The 23,827-nt window shown below is 48.0% G+C and overlaps 1 protein-coding gene across 1 annotated transcript; it reads left to right on the plus strand.

The window, feature by feature from the left end:
- Positions 1-517: 517 nt before the first annotated feature.
- Positions 518-23,383, plus strand: LOC310705110 (uncharacterized protein). Its single transcript, XM_083499554.1, has 5 exons — positions 518-615; positions 2,609-2,690; positions 2,975-3,057; positions 4,814-4,940; positions 20,273-23,383. Exons 2-5 carry the CDS (start codon positions 2,630-2,632, stop codon positions 22,261-22,263), a joined length of 2,262 nt encoding a protein of 753 aa, XP_083355680.1. The 5' UTR covers positions 518-615; positions 2,609-2,629; the 3' UTR covers positions 22,264-23,383.
- The last annotated feature ends 444 nt before the right edge of the window (positions 23,384-23,827 follow it).

Consider the following 23,827-nt stretch of genomic DNA (forward strand, 5'->3'; position numbering starts at 1 on the left):
ATTGTTTCAGCAGGGCTAGAACTCAGGACCCGCTGCCTTGAGGGACACCTAAGAGCAGTTGGGCAGGGGAAAGGTCTCCCTTGGGAGGTGGTGGACTCTCCTCCCTTGGAGGTTTCTAAGCAGAGATCGGACGGCCATCTGCCATGGATGCTTTAGCTGAGATTCCTGCATTGCTGGGGGTTGGACTAGATGACCCTGGGATCCCCTCCTATCTCTCCACTCCTGAATTCTAGGAGGAGCTTCCTTGCCTCCTGCAAAGCCCTTTTCCCTGCCAGCTCTTCCTCTGGCTTCCGCCCAAGGGAGGGAGATGCTCAGAGTCCAGCCAAGAGCCTCACCCCCAAAAGGATATCTGGGCATTGGCGTAGCCAAGGGGGCAGCTGCCCCCCTTAATCCATAAAAAATAATAAGAATCTGAGGTTCTGCCAAGCGAGAGAGGGCTGAGCTGGAGGGACTCGGCTTGGCAAGGGTTAAAGGGAAGTGAGCTGCCTTCCTAGAGAGGCCAGGAAGCGGGGGGGGGGCAGGTCCTCCAGAGCCAAGGCCCCTCCCTCCCCAGTCCTTTCCTTGCTTTGGGGTCTCTCCTGCAAGGGCTGCCTCGCTGTCCCCTCCTGGGATCTGGTGAGTCTCCTCTCTCTCCCCCCCAGAGGGTGCAGTGGGGAGACGGGGGGGGGGGTCCCAGGGCTGCAGCAGGGGAGGATGCCTGGGGGCCTGATCCGGGAGGGGCCAGGTCTGCCACGCTCTCCTTCCTGGAGATCAGAGGATCCCAAACTCACTTGGCCCTCCGCCCCCCCCTTCAGAAAAAATCCTTTAAAACAAAGGAGTCCCTGGGAATTTAACTCTGTGTGACATCGCTCAGCCTCATTGCAGAACAGAGGAAACATGTGCAAATGGTTTGGAGGAGGTGGTGAACTAGCCCCCCCCCCAAAGAAAACCCCACGTGGAGGAAGGAAGGAAAGGTGGGAGAGAAAGACCAGGAATAAAGAGAGGGATCCCAGCCCATAGTCTGGCTGCTGCATTGCAAACCAGTTTCCCCAGTCGTCTCCCAGGGCAGCTCCCCACGGAGGCCACTGCAGCAATCCCCTCGCACCCAGAGCATGGCATCCCAGGACCACATCCTCTCTGTCCCAAAGGGATTGTTGCTGGCAAAGGAGCCGGAAATGGGCGCTGCTATTCACCGAGCCTCCAGGGACCTTGGCATCAATGGCTGTGTGTGTGTTAAGCTATCTAACAGAATAATAATAATAATAATAATAATAATAATAATAATAATAATAAATTACCCCGCTAAATATCAAGGGATATGTCTTTGGTCCCACCCACTTGGCCCTCAGGGGGTTGGCCAGATACATTCCTAGCCCTCAGAGCAAAGAAAAGGGGACCCCACCCCAGGAATCTGTCTGGAGAGCGGCAGAGAGTCCAAGTGCAAGAGAAGGAGACAGAAGCAGGGGAGTGGGGGTGGGGGAGGAACTCCTGAGGACCCCCGGGTGAGGACCCCCACTAGAGCCAAGCATCCATTTTTCACAAGATACAAACAATTCCCTCGTCAGTCAGTTCTGACTTCATTCATTGACTGGAAGGCAGCAGAAACCAGGTTGATTAATCTCCCAGAAATCCCTTCAGTTGCCTCCACATTTTGCATTGCTAGAAGGCTAGAGACGTATTTCTCCTCCTCTTCCTCCTCTTCCTTTTCAAAAAGATAGCTCATGGTCTGGGATGCGGTGCAATCCTGCCCTGGTTCCCAGCAAGACTCATCCATGCTTGCTCAGGGAACCATTTTCCCCGCTGTTCTACAAATTCTGTAACAGAACAATGTATTTGCTTTGTAGAAATTCCTAGAGCTTTTCATTACGACAAACAGAAGGTTTCCTCCTGAATCAGGCAGAGGAGAGAAAGCAGGTGAGAGAGACTTTCCTCTGGATACTCCTGTAGCCTTATTAATCCATGGGTTGGAATAATTGTTGCACCCGAGCAGAGACAAAAGGAGCCAAACGACACCAAGGGGTTAATCCAGAGAAAGAGCGTTTTATTCTGCCATGGGGGGGGGGGGCAGAGGCACCTGTGTGATTCAGTTCACAAAAGACAGGCCGCACCGAAAACATTTTACAAGCAGGTTTTATCCTTTTTTCAAACCCCTTTTTTCCTCTCCCCCTTCACAGATTCTTACATAGAAATGTTGCTTTTCGTTCTCTGACTCTGTTCCCGGATGTATGTTGCAAATCAATGTACCAGGACAAGGTTAGCTTGGATCTGGGAAGCGAAAAGCTTTACTGTTCTCAGCTCTGGGTTTGTTACAGCGTTTTTGTTACAGAGAGGACTGCTTAGCTCATGCTTTTTGTCTTAGAGGAAAATGCAGTTTTTGAAATGCGTACTCCGAGGCCTGACTAGGGTGGGGGGGGGGGGGAATTCACAAACAGTTTTTAGGGCTTTCTGGGGTAACCCTAACTGTACCCCTTCACTCCAAAGGGCTCCAAACAGGACAAAGAACACCCCACAATGATCCGTTTTCTGGGAAAGCATCCATGGAATGAGATCTCACACCCTTCAAGTCTTTGCCATTCTCTGTCTAATATTTCTCACCATTCTCTGTTTTTAATCCGTGTTTCTTTTTCAGGGAAAGGATCTCTTTGCAAAAATGGACCTGGATTCCTGTGAGGCAGAGAGGCCTCCGTTGGACACCAGAGAGAGGCCACTGGGTAAGGAGGAAGGTGGTTTTTCTCTGTCTGGTCTCATTCCGTTGGTTTTCCAACTCATCTGAGGGTTCTTTTCATCTTGTTTTGGGGGGAGACAGTTGGGAAGAAGGGTCCAGAGGAGGGGAGATGTATTTCTGCACCACAAACATTTGAAATGGGCACAAACGTCCAAATGCTCTCAGTAGGTAAGGCTTTCTCAAAGGCCCATCTGTAGTAAGAGATGCCCTGTTTCACCTGTGAGAGAAGCAGGCACTCCTGGCATCCTGTTTACCTTTTGTCTCTTGCAGGTGACAGAATGATGCCGGCAAGACCTCCTGATCCGTCTTTTCATGGGGGCAGAAGGGAAGCAGCGGCTGTGGAACCAGATCAGGTCAGGGGAAGCTGCCTTGTGGGGACAGAGGCCGAGGGATGGGGCAATGTCATGCACTGGTTGGGGACAGAGGAATGGTGGGAGGAAGCAGCTGGGGAACCAGGAAGGAAGATTTATTGAGAGCCCAAGAAGTAGAGGTAGAAGAAGGATGGATGGTCAGAGGGGGAAGAGGGAGAAGCCTGGGAAGAGGAGGTGTCAGAAGCTGAAGGGGTTACAGGGCTTTGTGACCTGGGAGACTCTGTGGCAGAATGCAGCGCAGAATCAGAGGCAGAAGAGGAAGGAGGCGAGTGGGAGAGGAAGGTCGGGAGGCAGAGGTGAGTCAGGATAAGGAAGAGCCACCGGTGGCTCCCTCTCCTTTTGCCAGAAGCCACCCTCCCTGCTTGTCTCTCAGAGCCAGGAGACCCCCTGCAATGCAGGAATCTCTGCTAAATCATCCAAGACAGATGGCCATCCAAAACAGGCTTATTTTACAGTGGTGCCCCACAAGACGAATGCCTCGCAAGACGGAAAACTCGCTAGACAAAAGGGTTTTCCGTTTTTTGAGCTGCTTCGCAAGACGAATTTCCCTATGGGCTTTCTTCACAAGACGAAAACGTCTTGCAAGTTTGTTTCCTTTTTCTTAACACCGTTAATACAGTTGTGACTTGACTTCGAGGAGCAACTCATAGAACGCAGTGTACATAGTAGCCTTTTTTGAGGTTTTTAAAGACTTTGGTGATTTTTGAAGCTTTTCCAAAACTTCTTTTGCAGCCATTTGGTAAGTTAAGCTTTTAAAACTTTTTTTGGGGGGGTTTGGATTTTGGGTTGGGGTGTTTGGAATTCAAGGACTTGGTGTTGGGGAGGGGTTTGCAAGAATCTGGAAGCTTGTGTGTGTGTTTTTCTGCATTTTTATGATTTTCTGTGACCATTGGGCAACTCTGCTGTTTTTTTTAAAAAAAATCTGGGTTTGAATTTCTGTGTGCTGGGTGGCTGGGGGAACAGTTGGGGAGGGGTTTGCAAGAATCTGGAAGCTTGTTCCCCCCCCCCTGCATTTTTATGATTTTCTGTGACCATTGGGCAACTCTGCTGTTTTTTTTAAAAAAAATCTGGGTTTGAATTTTGAAATGCTCTTTACAGTATGTGTGACTTTAAAGAGCACTTAATAAACTCTTGTTGTACCAAATTTGGCTTTGTTTGGACTTTTTTTGACCATTGGAACGCATTAATTGATTTTCAATGCATTCCTATGGGATTTCGTGCTTCGCAAGACGAAAAATTCGCTAGACGAAAAAATTCACAGAACGAATTAATTTCGTCTTGCGAGGCACTACTGTATTTCTAGATTGATCACTGAATGCTAAAATCGGTTTCTAAGCAGTGAACAAATCAGAACAAATAGTGGCCTGGATGCACCTAACCAGCCCCATCGGCTGCAAAATGCGGCCTGCCCCCCATTCCTCCCCCTCTCCATGCCTCCATGAATCCCTTGAATTTGGCTCTAGGGCATTGGGAGGGAACTCCCCAGAACAGCTCAGGAGGAGAGGGAAAAGTCAATCCTTCCATTGGGGAAACTGGAATGCTTGAGTACCACCTATTTGCACAAAGATGAACACCCATAATTAAAACGGAAAATAAAATAAGCACCCAGAATTAATATGTGCAGCAAAGCAATCCTATTGAAACAACACCACAATTAACAGGAAGGACACAACAGAGCATTGTGTAGCAGATCATATTTCTGCTGTCTCAGAGGAGGACATTTCCCTTTTTCTTTTAGGGTCCAGTGTGCTTTGAAAATGTCGCTGTTGGTTTCACAGACAAGGAGTGGGCGTTCCTGCATCCTGACCAGAGAGCTCTGCAAAAGGACGTCATGGAGGAGAATCCTGGGATTGTGACCTCTCTTGGTAAGGCTCCCTGTGGGATCGTCGTATTTGCTGGAAATTCAAAAAATACCTCTATGGGACCAACCTCATATATTTTCACAGAGCTCAACAGTGCCCCATATAACACCTGGGAACCTAACATCCCTACAATAAAGAGTAAATTAGAGATTTTTCTTTGAACAATCTTCCTCAGATTATTCCTTTTTCTACCATGATTGAGCTGCTGTGAACTTCCCAGGCCATCTAAAATGTCAGCTTCAGAATTGTTAGGAAAGAGAAGTAGCGTCCGGTTTTCTGTTTTTGTTTTCGCTCCTGTCAGTCTTGGGTTGACCAAAGAGCCGACTGGCAGCGAAGCTCAGGTGCTGCCAGCCAGAGAAGAAGCAGGCCTAGGGAGAGGAGAGTTAGCAGCGGAAGGCAGAGAGGAGGGGGAGATCAACTGTAATCTGAGCTCTGAACAAAGGGGAGAAGAAAAACAGAGACAGTGACAGACAGCTGTGTGAGAGCTGCAGGAGTGAGTCATACGCTGGAATGCAGGAAGCATTCTCTGCCAAATCTCATAGGATCTGAAAAGTGTTCAAAACAGGCGAAAGATACTGGAAGAGAAGGTGGGGGCTTCCGTGCTGGGGAAGGGGGAGGAGCTCAGTGTGGGCAACTCCATCTTGTGGGGAGGACGATGAGTAGAGGAGCTCCGTCCAAGTTTGTTGTTTTAGCAATAAATCTGCAATTATTAACAGCCAGAGTCGTCTCACGTTTGTGGGAGAGACCAAGCCATAACAAGGACTGACATTGGAGATGGAGGGGATGCCATGACTGGGCCAAAAAAAATCAATCCCCGAGAAGAGCTAGGCTTATGGATTCTCAGGTAGTAGTAGCAGTGATGAGGATGAGGATGATACAGTGGTACCTCGGTTTACAAATGCCCATAATAATAATAATAATAATAATAATAATAATAATCTGATTCCATATAAAAAGAACATTAACTTTAAAATGAACAACTTCTACTAGTGGCCAAAATTGTGGAAAGCTTTTGTGAAAAGTGTATTTCTGAGGTTTGATGGCTCATAACTCCACCTTTGTGTGGAATAATGCCATAAAATTATATAGCAATGGAAAGATAATTTAATGAAGAATGTAATGCAATGACTTTTATGATGGAGTATTTATTAGAACAGCAGTCATAAAGAAAAAATGTGAAACCTTTGGTAACCATTGGTAACCTTTAGCTTTCATTACGGCCTTACAACATCTTCCCATGAAGTGAATCAAGTTTTTAGTTCTGCAGTTGTAATAATGTGAAACAAAGACTGAATTATTGCCTCTGTTAATTGGGTTTTATTGCTGGGTTGCCTCTGTTTAAAATGTTTCTTTAGTCGACTGCATAGATTTCCAATTAGGTTAAAGTTTTGGCTATTCCCAGGCCATTCCGGCAGTGGAATAGGATTATCTTCAAAGCACTTTTTCAACACAGCAGCAACATGACATGGAGCTGAATCTTGTTGAAATAGAAAACAAACAAACAAAAAAACCCCAAATATAAATGCTTCAGTATCTGGGTAATGATCACCTGCGGAACGCTTCAGTTTGGGCTCAAGCTTTTCGTTTATGTATTTGGGGGGTGTTTAAAGTCCAGTTGCGAACGACTCTTGGGTTGTGGCGCTGCAGTATTGGTGTTAAATAAGTAATTATCAGACGAAAGACATCCTGGAAAAAGGAGATTGATCTGTGTGTGCAGCTGGTCTCCTGGAGAGCCACCAAGGTCACCTTGCATGACCCTGAAAGGCTGATGCAATGTAAGAACCTAAGAATGCAAGAGTCTTGCTGGATCCATATGAGGTCCATATAGATCAGCATCCTGGTCCCAATCGGATGCCCATTTGAGATTCCCAGCATTCGGAAGCATATTGCCTCATACAGTGGAGGTCCAACACTGTAGTCCTACAACAGCCATGCAAGGTGGGCCAGGGCCCTTGGTCTGGATAGAGACAGAGGCTTAAAGCCCCCAGCCCTTCACACTAGGTTATGTGATAATAATTTTAAGGTCTTAAAGGTAAAGGGAACCCTGACCATTAGGTCCAGTCGTGGCCGACTCTGGGGTTGTGGCACTCATCTCACTTTATTGGCCGAGGGAGCCAGTGTACAGCTTCCGGGTCATGTGGCCAGCATGACTAAGCCGCTCTGGCGAACCAGAGCAGGGCACCGAAACACCGTTTACCTTCCCGCTGGAGCGGTACCTATTTATCTACTTGCACTTTTACGTGCTTTCGAACTCCTAGGTTGGCAGGAGCAGGGACCGAGCAACGGGCGCTCACTCCGTAGTGGAGATTCAAACCGCTAACATTCTGATTGGCAAGCCCCAGGATCTGTAGTTTAGACCACAGCGCCACCCGCTTCCCATTTTGGGGGCATTTACATTCCCATTAATGACGCAAATTCTGCCCACACCTTTTGCTGCCATACAACCCCAGATCGTCACACTATCTGGGTGTTTCACAGTCGGTGTAATGCAAGTAGCATGTAAATCTTCTCTGATTCTTCTCCTCATGTATTTCATGCCATCACTACCAAGCAAAGAGATTTGGGTCTCATCGCTCCAAATAACACAGTCCCATTGTTCCACTGTCCAGTTAACATGGGTTTAATCTTTTCAACCTTTGATTGAGAGATAACAATGGCTTTTCCCTTGGAATTCTAACATTTTGACCAGTCCTTGTACTCAACTTCACATTGCATCTCGCCATGTCATCTTGTATACACCCAGATGATATTCTTCTGTCATGTAGGGACAGTCTCTCCATTCTTCGATCGTCACTTGCCTTTGTGCACCTCTTCCTGCCTTTACCAGTCTGATTTTGTAGTGACTGAGTCTCCTTATACCTCTTCAAAAATATAGAAATGCCAGCTTTGGTTATGTTTCTCCCAATCTCCAAATTTCTTCATAATTGTGGCCTTGTTCACGTAATAGTACTATTTTACATTGCTTTCTGGGTGACCCGTCAACCTTTTGTGCCATTTCTATACTTTTATTATGTTTTACAACCTCACTAAATGAAAGAACACAAAAAAACCCAACCAACTTGATAGCAATCACATAACACATTGACAAAAGTCAACCTAAGCAAGTTGTGTTTCCATTTTCTGGTTATTTAACTATAACATTTGATAAAATACAGGTAATTGAACAAACTTGCATTCTTGATGGATTGCATTCTTGATTAAATTATCTTTCCATTGATATACAATTTTATGTTATTCCTATAAAAGAAGTGGTGTTATGAGCCATCAAACCTCTGAAATACACTTTTTTCCAAAAGGCTTCCGCAATTTTGACCACTACTGTGTATCAAACAAAGCAACATTCAACAACTCATCAGAAACTAATAATAAATATGTTGGTTAATGACAAGCAACACAGGTAATGAACACACACCCAACTTGAAGCGCAGCATAAATTAACAATGCAGAGTTTTTAAGTGAAAGAATAAGAGCTTTACTGAGCTAAAATAAACTTCTTCATAAAACCATGGTTCCAAACAGTTTGACTGAGATTACATACTGACTCTGCTCCTCACAACTGAGGCAGACTGACTCTGACTGAAATCTTACAGAGAACACAGAGAGAAAATGGCTGCCAAGTCACATGTCAGAGTGACTCAACAGTTAGCAGTTAGGCCTGAATGACTTTAGCAGGCCCAAATGATTGTGCAGTCCTAGCACTTCCTAGCCTGCTTTGCTGCTTCTGCTCTCGTGTCTTTGTCACATGACACTCCCCCAAAGACCTAGAGAGCAGAAGCATAAACATGAAAAATTAACTTATTCATATACTTTGTCCACAAGATTCAGCTTTGCAATCAATTCAACATGTTGCATCCTAGGGAACGTTTTGTAAATAAATCAGACAAATTATCCTGTGATTGACAATAAACCAACTTAATCACATTACATTGTATATAGTCTTTAACATTGCAAAATTTGGTGGCCATGTGTTTTGCACGTGCTGAAGTGTTCTCTGAATTAGCGATTGTGATACCAGCTTGATTATCCTCATAGATTGTCACAGGCTGTTGCACTTCATATCCCAAATCATTTAATACCTGGATGTACCATGTGACTTCGTTACACTCTTCACATAATGCAGGAAATTCTGGCTCACACGTAGATGTGGCAACAAAACCTTGCTTTTTGGATTTCCAACCAATTAGTGAATTTCTAAACATGAACACTAGACCGCTGGTTGATTTTCTGGTGGGTGGACAATTTGCGAAGTCACTGTCCACAAACACCTGCAAATCACTTGAATTAGATGCAGATAATTTTATACACTTACTCTGTGTACCCTTCAGGTATCTCAGTATTTGCTTCACAGCAGCCCAATAATTTACACTAGGCTTACTTACTTTTCTGCTTAGAATGCCTACACAAAATGAAATATCAGGCTCAGGTACAGAAGAGATCTTATTACCGATTGGTATAAATCTGGTTAGGGACGTGGGTGGTGCTGTGGGTAAAACCTCAGTGCCTAGGACTTGCCGATTGTATGGTTGGCGGTTCAAATCCCCGCGGCGAGGTGAGCTCCCGTCTTTCGGTCCCAGCTCCTGCCCACCTAGCAGTTCGAAAGCACCTTTAAGTGCAAATAGATAAATAGGTACCGCTTTATAGCGGGAAGGTAAACGGCGTTCCGTGTGTTGCTCTGGTGCAGGCTCGCCAGAGCAGCGATGTCACACTGGCCACGTGACCCGGAAGTGTCTGCGGACGGCGCCGGCTCCCGGCCTCTAGAGTGAGATGAGCGCACAACCCTAGAGTCTGTCAAGACTGGCCCGTATGGGCAGGGGTACCTTTATCTATAAATCTGGTTGATCAAACAAAACATCACTTTCAGTCTTTTGAAAATCTACAGTCATAGGGGTTTGCACAGCATTACAATCCTGCATTTCTAGCTGTTCAAGCAGACCTTTAATCTTTTGCTGTTGGCATATTAAGAAACTTCCATCTTCTTCTCTGCATATTTGGACCCCTAAATAGTGACTTATTGGTCCTAGGTCTTTTAGTTTGAAATGTTTTTCCAACTGATTTGCTATCTTTTGAATTTTACCTGTGGGACTACCTGCCACCATCAAGTCATCTACAAAGATCAAAACCAATATGTAATTGTTGACTGATCCTTTCGTATACAAGCAAGGGTCAGCAATACTCCTTTTAAATCCAAGATTTGAGTTGTGTGTTTATACAATCGTTCCAGCATTTAGCACTTTGCTTAAGACCATAGACAGCTTTGTCTAATTTCACACCAAATCATTCCCCTCCTCAAACCCTGGGGGTTGTCCCATGTATATCATCTAGTCCAGAGGAGCATTTAGATATGCAGAAGTAATATCATAATGACTCACTTCCAATTTCTTGTCGGCTGCAACAGACAAAACAAGCCTCACCGATTCTGCCTTGGCAGTGGGCGCAAAAAGCTCACCATAGTGAATTCCTGGTTTTTGTGCAAAACCTTTTGCTAGCAGTCTAGCTTTAAAACATGTGTCACCAGACACCTGAATCTTCCTTTTAAAGACCCACCTGCTAGAAATTCACTTTTCACCTGGTGGCAATTTGGCTAGTGTGTAAACCTTATTTGAATGATCTCAACTCTTCTTTCATGGAGTCAAACCATTGGGTTTGTTCCTTAGAAGGTAGTTTCAGAACTTGAGCAAAGTCCTGCAGCTCTGTACAATTAACATGACACCCTTTTGTTGCACCAAAAGTCAATTTATCTGGAGGGATACCCTTGGTAGTCTGTGTGGACCTCCTAGGAATAACCACTGGGCTTTCCTTCTCTTGTTGCTCCTCCAGTTCATCATTTTGTTGTTCCTCTGATTCACTGCTTGTGGCACTTTCCAAAGTGTCAGTTCCCCCACTTTCTAGCCTTTCTTCAGCAGCTGGCTGCCTGAGAGGCTCCTGTGGCTGTACTGAGAGAGGAATTAAAATACTAGGATTGGCATGAACCTGTTCCCACCTATCCTGTTCAGCAAATTCAGCATTTTGTGAAATGACTACTCGGCCACATCCCAAAGCAAAATGATAATGCCTGCTAGAATAGCCCTGATAGCCAATGAAACGTAGCTGTCAGAGCTGCTTGAAGATCCTAGCTCACAGAGGATCACGCTAGCCAGCGATCATTAAGTAAAAGTCTTTATTGAATTACAGTTTCCATTCTCACGCTGCTGCGCGCAACTCTACGTCTAGTAGCTAGATCGGCGCAGCTCCGTCTGAGTCTCCGCCCCGTGTGCACCAACTTAATATCCTAGCCTTGCTCCACCTTTTCCGCCTGACTGTCCTCCTCTGGGTCCCTCTACCCCCCGGGGCTTCTTCCTTCCGGGATTCTTCTGACGCTGACCCGGACCCTCCTGCCTCCTTGCGCCGGGCTTTAGGACCTGGTTCCCTTTCGGGGCTGCTTACTGCGCCGCCTTCCTCTGCATTTGAACTTGGCGCGCGCGCCCAACCTTCCACTTTCCTCTTAACCGTTTCTTCGCTCCCCGATGGAGGTGTGGCCACTCCTGACTCATGCCCTCCCTCCTGTGGTGAGCTGCCAGCGCTTCCCCCCTGGCTCCCTTCCTCTTCCCTGCTTCCTGGCGGTGACGCTGGTCCCGATTTCCAGCTGCTCCCCCCTGAGTCCCCTCTGGCTCTATCTTCCTGGGGTGCCCCCCTAGACTCCCCCCTTGCCCTGGCCACTGGTGCTCCTTTCTGTGAATCCTCTGATTCACTGGAAAGACTAGGAGATCTCGGGTCGTCGTCATCACTCATCTTTTCTTCTGCCTCCTCCCCTTCGCTCTCTGTTTCCTCCCTTGCCCGTGCCTCTGCTCCTAAACCCCTGACATCCATCCCCCCCTCGAAGCCCCCCATTCCCCCCTCCCCTCCTTCCGGTGCTGGAGCTGGTGGCTGCTGTTGCAAAGGGACGAACGTCGGATATCGGTCGCTTCCCGTGGCGGGCCTCCATCTGAAGTCTCGCGGGTCTTCCTCCCTGCTCTCGTCGACAACGGTCACCTCCGCTTCCATCTCTGTGCCGCCGTGCTCGAAACCAGGGTCGTCCCCGAAAACGTCCATGTCCGTCTCTCCCTCACTTCCTCCTGGCGGTGTTGCTCGTCCTGGGCCTTCCAGCCACCGTCTGCGGAACTGCTCCTCTGGTCTATCGTCCCACCAATACGAGGGTTCTGATGCAGATCCCGAGGGTGACCCCTCCGGGGAACGGACGTCTTGTGTCGGGTCCTCGTCCGAGTCGAACCCCCGGAAAGTGCTGGCCGAAAGCGTGGGCGTGAAAAGCCAGTCGTCGAAAAAGTCTACTGGCATAGGTCTATGGGGGAAGAGGGCATGAAACTCGTCTTTGAGGAGAGGTTCGTCCAAGGCGTAGCCCGGCACCCAGCTGTTCGCACTGGCCGGGGTGCCCTCCTTGGCGAGAAAGTATTCTACCCCCTCTTCCCCCCATCTGGAGTCCAAAATCTCCGTGACTTCGTTGATGCGCTCCTTCTGTGCCACTCCCGCGTGCCCTGTTCTGTCTCTGACCGGACTCGGCGCCGTTCCGGGTTCCTGGAACCTGTGCGGTGCCTTGTAGGGAGTGAGCACCGATCTGTGGAATACCGGATGCATTCTGGAACCCTCCGGAAGTGCCAGTCTGAAAGCTACCGGGTTGACCTGCTCTTCGACTTGGTAGGGCCCCAGTTGTTTATGCCCTAGTTTCTTCTTGGCCAACGACCTGGCCGGCACTGCGTGGGCTGCTAACCAAACCCAGTCTCCCACGTGGAGCTCTTCGCCAACCCTTCTGTGCTTGTCCGCTTGCACCTTGTATGCGTGCTTGGCCAGCTCCAGGTGGCGCCTCAGCTGATCGTGGACTTCCTGCAGCTCCGACGCGAACGCATCTGCTGTCTGCAGCTCCCCCTCCCCCATTCTTTCCAGTCCCGGGAAGGTTCTGGGGTGCCTCCCGTTGTTGGCGAAGAACGGCGTGACCCCCGTGGACACGTGCTTCGTGTTGTTGTAGGCGAACTCGGCAAGCGGCAGGTAATCCACCCACGTCGCAGGCTGTTGATTTGCGTAACATCTCAGGTACTGCTGCATGATGGCATTGACCCGCTCCGCTTGCCCGTTGGTCTGCGGGTGTCTCGCCGACGCCAGGTTGATCTTGACGTTCAGGAAGCCCATCAGCTTCTGCCAGAAATTCGAGATGAACTGCCGCCCCCGGTCGGACAGAATAGACCGTGGCAGACCGTGAACCTTGAACACGTGGTCTATGAACAGTTTGGCGGTTTGCTCCGCCGTGGCCACCTTAGCACACGGAATGAAATGCGCCATCTTGGAAAACAGGTCCACCACCACCAGCACTGCCGTCTTGCCCCTCGAGCTGGGCAGATCCGTGACAAAGTCCAGGGCCACCCTTTCCCAAGGTTCGACCGGAGTTTGCAGCGGTTCCAACAGTCCGGCCGGCGGTTTGTGTACTGGTTTGGCCCTCTGGCAGGTGTCACACCTCGCCACGTAGTCTGCGACCTCCCCTCTCATTCCCGGCCACCAGAAATCCCTGGCTACTAATGCCACCGTCTTCTCCTTGCCAAAGTGCCCGGCCGTGGGCGCGTCGTGCAGCTGCTGCAGCACCTTGGCGCGAAGGTCGTCTCCCGGCACGTAGATGGCCCCTTTACGGATGAGCAATCCATCTCGTAGCTGGAAACCGTCGGCCGCAGCCGTGCCCCTTTGCACCTCTGCCATCTTTGCTTGCGCGAAGGAGTCATCCTGCAACGCTCGTCGCACCGCCTCCAGGTCCACGGTGGCCGCGGCGCACGCCCATACTGTTGGTGCGAAGATGTGCATGGCTGCCGCTGGCGTTGCGTCCTCCAGATACTGTGGCTTACGGGAGAGGGCGTCCGCCATGATGTTAGTGTCCCCCGGGACATACTCTATGCGGAAGTCGAAGTTCGCAAAAAACTCAGCCCAACGTATCTGCCTCTGGTTTAGGAACTGTGCCGTGCGCCAGTGCTCCAGATTCTTGTGGTCCGTGCAAACCTGCACCGTGTGCTTGGCGCCGATCAGGAAGTGCCTCCACGCTTTGAACGCTGCATGAATGGCCAGCAACTCCCTGTCCCAGATGGTGTAGTTCTGCTCGGACTTGCTGAGCTTCCTGGAGTAAAACGCTGCCGGTCGCCACACCCCCTGCTGGTCCTTTTGCAGCAGGACCGCCCCCACGGCTCTGTCCGAGGCGTCTGTCTCCACCCTCATCGGCCTGCTGGGGTTGACGTGAAGCAGCTGCTCTTCCGACGCGAAGAGACGCTTGAGTGCCTGAAAGGACTGCTCCGCCTCCTCTGTCCAAACGAACTTCTTTTTCTTGGAGCTAAGCGTGTCTGTGATGGCCGCTGTCTGCATAGCGAAGCCCTTGATAAACTTGCGATAGAAGTTCGCAAAGCCGACAAACCTCTGGACCTCCTTCCGGTTGCGTGGACTCTTCCAATCCAATACCGCGCGAACCTTGGCGCTGTCCATGGCGAGCCCCTTGTCAGACAACTTGTAGCCCAGAAAATCTACCTCCGTCACGTCAAATTGGCACTTCTCCAGCTTGGCGTAGAGCCTATGTTGCTTTAGTCTGGTCAGCACTTCCTTGACGTGTCTGTCATGCTCCTGCTGCGATTCCGAAAAGATCAGGATGTCATCTAAGAAACAGACGCACGTCTTGTAGAGAAGTCCCGCCAACACGTGATGCATGAAAGCTTGAAAAACGTGGGAGCCATTTTGCAATCCAAAGGGCATAACTCTGTATTCGTAGGTACCCAGTGGCGTGAACATGGCCGTCTTCCACTCATCTCCCTCCCGCATACGAATGAGGTTGTACGCCCCTCGCAGGTCTAACTTGGTGAACACTTTCCCCTTCCGCACCTTCGCCAGGAGGTCGTCGATTCGGGGCATGGGGAAGTCCGACGGCTTGGTCCCATTGTTTAAAATGCGATAGTCCACGACCAGTCTTTTTTGGGGCGTGTCTCGCTTTTTAACAAAGAATACTGGACTGCCCCCCGCTGCCTTGGACTCTCGGATGAAACCGCGCTCCAAATTATGATCTATGAACTGTTTGAGTTCCTGCAGCTCGTCCTCTGACATGGAATACAGTTTCCCCTTAGGCAGCGCCACCCCCGGCAGCAGGTCAATCTTGCAGTCATATGGTCTGTGAGGGGGTAGCCTGTCTGCCTCCTTCTCGCAGAAAACTTCCAAAAATTCTGCGTACTTGTGGGGAATCGCTTGCAGCGTGCCTAGCACCAGCTGTGACTCCTCTTCCTCTCCTTCCTGCCGGGGCACGATGCAGTGTTCAGCACAAAAGGAAGAGCCGAAGATCAGCTGCCTCTGGTACCAAGCCAGCGTTGGGCTGTGCTTGTCTAGCCAACTCATTCCCAATACAATGGGCGTATCCGATAGTTGAGTGACATTGAAGCTGATGATTTCTTTGTGATTTCCAAGTCGCATCGCCATGGGCGGCGTCTGCTTCACCACTTGCCCCCCTAGCAACTCCCTGCCATCCACCGTGACAACCTGCAGGGGCAGTGTGGCCGGCAGCAACTGTATAGCGTGCTTGTCGACAAAGTCCTGCCCTATAAAGTCCGCGTTGCTGCCTGAGTCAACTGTGATGGGCACGTCAGTGGTGATTCCATTGGGCAGCTGGAGAGATGCGGTGAGCCTCACCACTGGTTTGGGCGGGAGGGGGTTCACGGGCTGTAAAACCTCTGGGGACTGCGTCACTAACACGTCTGGCTGGGCCCCAGGGCCTCTTCCTCCAGCCAGACTGCGTCGTTTCCCTGCTGTGGTCCCCCTTGCTGCGTTGCTGCAGTCACCATTGCCGAGGCTGCAGTAAGCTTGTGGAGCCTCTGGGGACACTCTTTTGCCATATGCCCTGGCTCCTCACAGACGTAACACTTCCTGTTCCCTCTAGGAGGCTTCGCTTTCACTGCTGCCGGTGCTAGGGCTCTGGTTGCTGACTGAGCCCTTGCACCTCCAACCTCCATAGGTTCGGCTCCTCCTCCTGGCGGAGGCGTGGATTGCGCCCGCGCTGCTTCTCTGGGAAGGAAGGAGGGGCCCCTGGCTGGTTCGCGCCCTCCACGCCCTTCGTCCCTGCTCCACGGACGTTCTTCCAGCCTCACCCCCACTGCCAGTGCCCTCTGAACGACCTCCTGGGTGGTTCGGGGTCTCTCCCCCCTCGCGATCTCATCTTTAATCGAGTTGTGCAGCCCCTCCCAAAAGAGGTCTCTTACAGGAGCCGAATCTCTGTCCCATTCCAGGGCACTGACCAAGGCGAAAAAACGGGCATGATACTGCCTGACGCTGGCCCTCCCTTGTCTCAGCCCATGCACCTCCTTCCGTGCAAGATCCACGTCAATACTTGATAAAAAACACCCATCCATCGCTTTAATAAAGGCATCTGCATTCTGGAGCGCCGGATCCTTATCTCTCCATAAATTGCGTAGCCATGCTTTAGCATCCCCATGCAAATGGGACATGATGAATCCCACTCTCTCTTGCTCATCTCTAAAGTCTTTATGCAGCAGTTGCAGTGCGCACAGTACGTCGGCTCTAAAGTTGGGATACTGTTGCAGGTTCCCATCGAAGTGAGAGACCAGCCCGCCTGTCCGTCTCGCCAACCCAATTCCCTCCTGCCGGGGTGTCTGCTTTGTCAGCACGTCTAACCTGACCTGGAGATCCCTGCAGGCGGCAGCTGCCTCCTCCTCTCTCTTCCTGGATGCGAGAGCCTCGGCATTCAGTTGTGCCACTGCTTTTCTGAGTTCCTCTATCTGCTGCTCAGCCGTCATGTCGTCTGCCGTTCGTGAGCTCGCTAGTAGGCACCTGTTTCTCTCCCCTCCTCGAGGCTGTAGATGCCCACAATCGTGAGACGGAGCTTACTGTCAGAGCTGCTTGAAGATCCTAGCTCACAGAGGATCACGCTAGCCAGCGATCATTAAGTAAAAGTCTTTATTGAATTACAGTTTCCATTCTCACGCTGCTGCGCGCAACTCTACGTCTAGTAGCTAGATCGGCGCAGCTCCGTCTGAGTCTCCGCCCCGTGTGCACCAACTTAATATCCTAGCCTTGCTCCACCTTTTCCGCCTGACTGTCCTCCTCTGGGTCCCTCTACCCCCCGGGGCTTCTTCCTTCCGGGATTCTTCTGACGCTGACCCGGACCCTCCTGCCTCCTTGCGCCGGGCTTTAGGACCTGGTTCCCTTTCGGGGCTGCTTACTGCGCCGCCTTCCTCTGCATTTGAACTTGGCGCGCGCGCCCAACCTTCCACTTTCCTCTTAACCGTTTCTTCGCTCCCCGATGGAGGTGTGGCCACTCCTGACTCATGCCCTCCCTCCTGTGGTGAGCTGCCAGCGCTTCCCCCCTGGCTCCCTTCCTCTTCCCTGCTTCCTGGCGGTGACGCTGGTCCCGATTTCCAGCTGCTCCCCCCTGAGTCCCCTCTGGCTCTATCTTCCTGGGGTGCCCCCCTAGACTCCCCCCTTGCCCTGGCCACTGGTGCTCCTTTCTGTGAATCCTCTGATTCACTGGAAAGACTAGGAGATCTCGGGTCGTCGTCATCACTCATCTTTTCTTCTGCCTCCTCCCCTTCGCTCTCTGTTTCCTCCCTTGCCCGTGCCTCTGCTCCTAAACCCCTGACAGTAGCTTTCTGGTTTTAGGCTCACCTTTGCATCTCAGAGACTTGGGGATATAAACAAAAGCCCAACTCCCCCACACGTGTCAACCTGTGTGATCCGGTTCCTTCCCAGAAAGCATTCTGTAGGGAATATCACCCGTGGCAGTAGTGAAAGTATGGTTCACTAGAAAATTTGCAATCAGTAGAGCTTCTCTCCAGAGCTTTGCATCATTTTGATGCAATCCAGCTTCAGTTAACAAGCTGTCCTTTACAATTTGTATGACACCCACACGTCTCTCTGCAACTCCATTTTCCCAGGGACTATTTGGACATGTAAGACGATGCGTTATTCCATGGTGTTTAAGCCATGTCTGGAATGATTACTTAAATGATTACTTAAATATTCACCTCCTCGGTCGGTTTGGAGTTGAATAACTGGCCTTTGAAAACGTCCTTCTCCCCATCCCTTCCAGGACTTAAAAGCATCAGCACATTCTGATTTGTTTCTCAATAGATATAGCCATGAATACCTTGTTTTATCATCCTCAATAATTAGGCAGTATCTAGATCCTCCCTCACTCTCTGGAAAAGGAACAATTAAGTCAGAATGAACAAGTTGCAAAGCATGTATAGAAATTCTATCACTTCTACCTGGTATTGGTTGCAACTTTGTTTTTGCTTGCTTGCAAGTAGCACATTCAAGGTATGTGCTGCACTGGTTGACATTTAAATCTTTACATATTTTTTGCATGTTCTCCAGATATTTGAAACTTGCATGCCCCATTTTTCTATGCAAAGCATGGATGCAGTTTTTATGTGGGCAATTAGAGTTTTGCTGACATAGTTCAGTTATTAACACATCATTTTTTCCATCTTTTGGTCTCTCTGTGACCCCGTCACTGGGCAGAGAATGCTGTAAAGAATACAAGCCATCCACCATTTTTGTAGAAGCAATTACCTTGCCCTGCTTCTTAATAAACCACTCATCACCCTCAAAAATAAATTCAAAACCAACATTTGTAAGGCATGAAATTGACAATAAAGAAAATTCTAGTTCTTCAACAACAATATATCCCTCAATTCTGCGTCTAGGCATGGCAGATAGCACATAGCTATACCTGAGACTGGGCAATTCTGCCCATCAGCAAGATAAATGCTGTCCTTGCCTTTTGGCAATTTGCTGAGTGTTGTAAAGCAGTCAGGGTTGTTCATTATGATTCTGGCAGAGCCAGTCCAAAATGTAGCTGTCTGGAAAAAAATTCTTTTCTTTTCTTGTGGCGGCCAAGACGAAATGTATCCACTTTTCTGTCTCACATGGATCGCTCGCTTTTCCTGGGATTTTCACACAGCAATTTTTCTTCATGTGCCCGAGCTTGCCACACCGATAGCATTTCTTTGCCAACATGGCACGATCTGTGGAGCGTTCTTCGGTCCCATCTTCTCATGAGAATCTGGGTCTCTGGTTAGCAGGGCGACTCAAACTCCACCAGTCTGCCTTCTCACTCAGCTTTTCCACGTGCTTTTCAGATTCCTCCTGTAGACGGGTTGTTACATACGCCATCGATAAATCTTCTTGCCTCATGCTTTCAAGAGAGGCTATCACAATATTAAAGCTTGGTGGGAGACTGGATAGCAGGATATAGATTTGATCCAGGTCTAGAAATCTTTTACCTCTCCTTTGCAACTAGAGGAATAACGCGCAAAGTCTGGAGGTGTGTGACTAAACATCCACCTTCAGGTAGCAAAGTTCTGTACAGTCTCCTGTTGTTGTTGTTGTTGTTTAGTCATTTAGTCATGTCCAACTCTTCGTGACTCCATAGACCAGAGGACGCCAGGCACTCCTGTCTTCCACTACCTCCCGCAGTTAGTCCAATTATTGAACAAGCACTGTCAGACAGGTGTATCTGACGTAGACAATCCCAGTATTGTTTGGCAGAGTACAAATCTGCAATGTGCAGGACCTGTGGTTCCTCAAGAGCCAAGAAAATGTGCGCTCTGGCTCTATCATCTTCTTCACCTTCCTGCTCAGAGGGTTGTGGCTTCAAACCAGTTTCCACACAGCGCCAAAGTCTGTCACATTTTAGAACCAGTTCAAGCTTGAGAGCCCAAGTCAGGTAGTTTAGACCATTCAGACGTTCCATCTGGGCAGTGTTGCCAAGATTAATAAACTGCGTAGGTTACTGAGCTGGCATGGCTTCTGCTCTTGCTGCATCGGGTCCGCTTCTTCGGTACGTGGTCTCACCACTGGACCTTCAGTCCCTTTGAGGTCCTCAGTGACAGCACCCTGATTCTCCAGCTTTAGCAATTCGCCATCCATAAAACACCAGGCCCATAGCCTGACGCTCAGCGTAAATTAATAATGCAGAGTTTTTAAGTGAAAGAATAAGAGCTTTACTTAGTTAAAATAGACTTCTTCATAAACAACATGGTTCCAAACAGTTTGACTGAGATTACATACTGACTCTGTTCCTCACAACTGAGGCATACTGACTCTGACTGAAATCTTACATAGAACACAGAGAGAAAATGGCTGCTAAGTCACATGTCAGAGTGACTCAACAGTTAGCAGTTAGGCCTGAATAACTTGAGTAGGCACAAATGATTGTGTAGTCCTAGCACTTCACAGCCTGCTTTGCTGCTTCTGCTCTCTTGTGTCTCTCATGTGACACAACTACCTTCAGTTCTTCTCCATTTATTCCTGAGGCTCTAATTTTGTCTTCATTGCAGATTGTGATGAATCTGAAATCGAGAACAAAGGTGACCACGATAAAGTCCCCAGAGAGGAGAAGCCAGATAAAAATTTCGAGTGTGGAGAAAGCTGCAAACAGAACTCCCATTCCACTTCCCTTCAACAAAATCTTATTGGAAAGAAACCCTATCAGTGTGTGGAATGTGGAAAGAGCTTCAGTCGGAGTGTCAACCTTATTTCCCATCAAAGAATTCATACAGGGATGAAACCATATCTGAGTGTTGAATGTGGAAAGAGCTTCACTCGGAGTGTCAACCTTATTTCCCATCAAAGAATTCATACAGGGATGAAACCATATCAGTGTGTTGAATGTGGAAAGAGCTTCACTGATAGCTCATCTCTCACTTCCCATCAAAGAATTCATACAGGGGATAAACCCTATCAGTGCTTTGAATGTGGAAAGAGCTTCAGTTACAGCCACTGTCTCACTTCCCATCAAAGAATTCATACAGGGCAGAAACCCTATCAGTGCTTTGAATGTGGAAAGAGCTTCAGTTACAGCCACTGTCTCACTTTGCATCAAAGAATTCATACAGGGGAGAAACCCTATCAGTGTGTGGAATGTGGAAAGAGCTTCAGTCATAGCTCCAATCTCACTTCCCATCAGAGAATTCATACAGGGGAGAAACCCTATCAGTGTGTGGAATGTGGAAAGAGCTTCACTCGGAGTGTCAACCTTATTTCCCATCAAAGAATTCATACAGGGATGAAACCATATCAGTGTGTTGAATGTGGAAAGAGCTTCACTGATAGCTCATCTCTCACTTCCCATCAAAGAATTCATACAGGGGATAAACCCTATCAGTGCTTTGAATGTGGAAAGAGCTTCAGTTACAGCCACTGTCTCACTTTGCATCAAAGAATTCATACAGGGCAGAAACCCTATCAGTGTGTGGAATGTGGAAAGAGCTTCAGTGAGAGCTCCAATCTCACTTCCCATCTGAGAATTCATACAGGGGAGAAACCCTATCAGTGTGTGGAATGTGGAAAGAGCTTCCGTCATAGCTCCAATCTCACTTCCCATCAAAGAATTCATAGAGGGCAGAAACCCTATCAGTGTGTGGAATGTGGAAAGAGCTTCACTGATAGCTCCTCTCTCACCCCTCATCAAAGGATTCATACAGGGGCGAAACCCTATCAGTGTGTGGAATGTGGAAAGAGCTTCAGTCAGAACTCCTCTCTCAGTTCCCATCAAAGAATTCATTCAGGGGAGAAACCCTATCATTGCTTTGAATGTGGAAAGAGCTTCAGTCAAAGACAGAATCTCACTTCCCATCAAAGAATTCATACAGGGGAGAAACCCTATCAGTGTGTGAAATGTGGAAAGAGCTTCACTGATAGCTCCTCTCTCACCTCCCATCAAAGGATTCATACAGGGGAGAAACCCTATCAGTGTGTGGAATGTGGAAAGAGCTTCAGTCAGAACTCCTCTCTCAGTTCCCATCAAAAAATTCATACAGGGGAGAAACCTTATCAGTGTGTGGAATGTGGAAAGAGCTTCAGTTACAGCCACTGTCTCACTTTGCATCAAAGAATTCATACAGGGGATAAACCCTATCAGTGTGTGGAATGTGGAAAGAGCTTCAGCCAGAGGTCCTCTCTCACTTCCCATCAACGAATTCATTCAGGGGAGAAACCCTATCATTGTTTTGAATGTGGAAAGAGCTTCAGTCACGGCCCGAATCTCACTTCCCATCAAAGAATTCACACAGGCGAGAAACCCTTTCAGTGTGTGAAATGTGGAAAGAGCTTCACTAATAGCTCCTCTCTCACCTCCCATCAAAGGATTCATACAGGGGAGAAACCCTATCAGTGTGAGGAATGTGGAAAGAGCTTCAGTCACAGTCATAATCTCACTTCACATCAAAGAATTCATACAGGAGAAAAACCCTATCAGTGTGTGGAATGTGGAAAGAGCTTCAGTGACAGCCGCAGTCTCACCTCCCATCGTAGAATTCATACAGGGTAGAAACTCTATCATTGTGTGAAATGTGGAAAGAACTTCACTGATAGCTCTTCCCTCACCTCGCATCAAAGGATTCATACAGTGGAGAAACCCTATTAGTGTGTGAAATGTGGAAATAGCTTTACTGATAGCTCCTCTCTCACCTTCCATCAAAGGATTCATACAGGTGAGAAACCCTATCAGTGTGTGGAATGTGGAAAGAGCTTCAGTCAGAGCTCCTCTCTCACTTCCCATCAAAGAATTCATACATGGGTGAAACCCTATAAGTGTATGGAATGTGGAAAGAGCTTCAGTCTCAGCCAATCTCACTGATAGCTCCAATCTCATTATACAGCTTTAGAATCCAGGCTTTGGCTAATTGATGTGTATGAAGATAAAAGTGTTATGGGCCTTAATTTATGATGAGTTAAAACAAATGTTTGGAATAACCTTTCTAAAAAGACCAGAGGGATTTCTGTTAAGTATTGTTGGCAGAGACATCCCAAATGCCTTTAGAGAAGTATTTTTATATGCAACGGCCACAGCTCGGACTGGCATAACAAGCTACAAGAATTTGCTGAAATGGTGAAGTTGACAAATAGCCTGAGAGGCAATTCAAAACAAAAAATTATTTAAAAATGGGATAGATATATGTTCAAAAATACAGTAAAGGTTCGCTATCTATGCTATCATTTAATTGACGTTGGAAAGAGACTGAGTTGAGAAATAAGACTAAGGGTACATATTGATATAGGAATGTATTAGATAAAATGTAAAGACATATACAATAATAAGAGTACATTCATTTGTGAAAAAGGAATATACAACGGGATAGACAGGAAGTCCCAAGTGTTGGTACATATATGATTTTGGAATATTTTTTTGTCCTTGTTTTCTTTTTCTTTTAGCATATAAACTTTGTATACATGTTGAAAATTATAGTAAAATAAGCCTTGTGATGTAACATAATCATGTTTACCGATGTAACGTAAGAACATTAATTTTTTTTTTTAAAAAAAAAGACATCTAATGCTCTTTTAACATGTGTTGTTTTGTGTTTTTATGTTGTAACCATCCTGAGACCTGTGGGTGTAGGGAATAGGTGCCAACTCTTCACCCCCCAATAAAATATTTGAGGAGGCCACCCCCCAGGTTTTTTGTGTTTTTTTCCCCAAACACAACCTTTTATTCTTCTGCAACTTGCCATAAAAATTCTCTTTCAATCTGCCCTCTTAAAAAATAAAAAATAAATGCACAAAGATCATGAAGAAAACAAAATACAAGAAAATACAAACGTAGGCAGGTCCCATCTTTGCGGGTGAAGTGCAAAAGTTGCTTTAAAGCAAGGTTTCCCAAACTAGGGTCCCCAGCAGCTCCCGGACTACAGTTCCCATCATCCCTCCCCATTGGTCCTGCTAGCTAGGGGTGATGGGAGTTGTAGTCCAAAAACAGCTGGAGACCCAAGTTTGCTTTAAAGGGAAAGTAGGCTGGCCCTGTGACACCCTCTGCTGGCCAAAAGCACTGCCCCTGAATGTGAACCACCCCCAGTACTGCTAATTGGAATTAATAGAGCGCAAAACAGAAATTT

This window comes from Podarcis liolepis (genome assembly GCF_965112155.1).
Source record: "Podarcis liolepis genome assembly, chromosome: 4".
NCBI classification, from domain to species: Eukaryota; Metazoa; Chordata; class Lepidosauria; order Squamata; family Lacertidae; genus Podarcis; species Podarcis liolepis.

Bases quoted from the DNA above. Each gene is read 5' to 3' on its own strand.
- LOC310705110 (XM_083499554.1), top strand. From the start codon at position 2,630: ATGGACCTGGATTCCTGTGAGGCAGAGAGGCCTCCGTTGGACACCAGA. The intron at 2,691-2,974 runs GTAAGGAGGAAG...TGTCTCTTGCAG, and splicing joins CACCAGAGAGAGGCCACTGG to GTGACAGAATGATGCCGGCA. The intron at 3,058-4,813 runs GTCAGGGGAAGC...TTTTTCTTTTAG, and splicing joins CGGCTGTGGAACCAGATCAG to GGTCCAGTGTGCTTTGAAAA.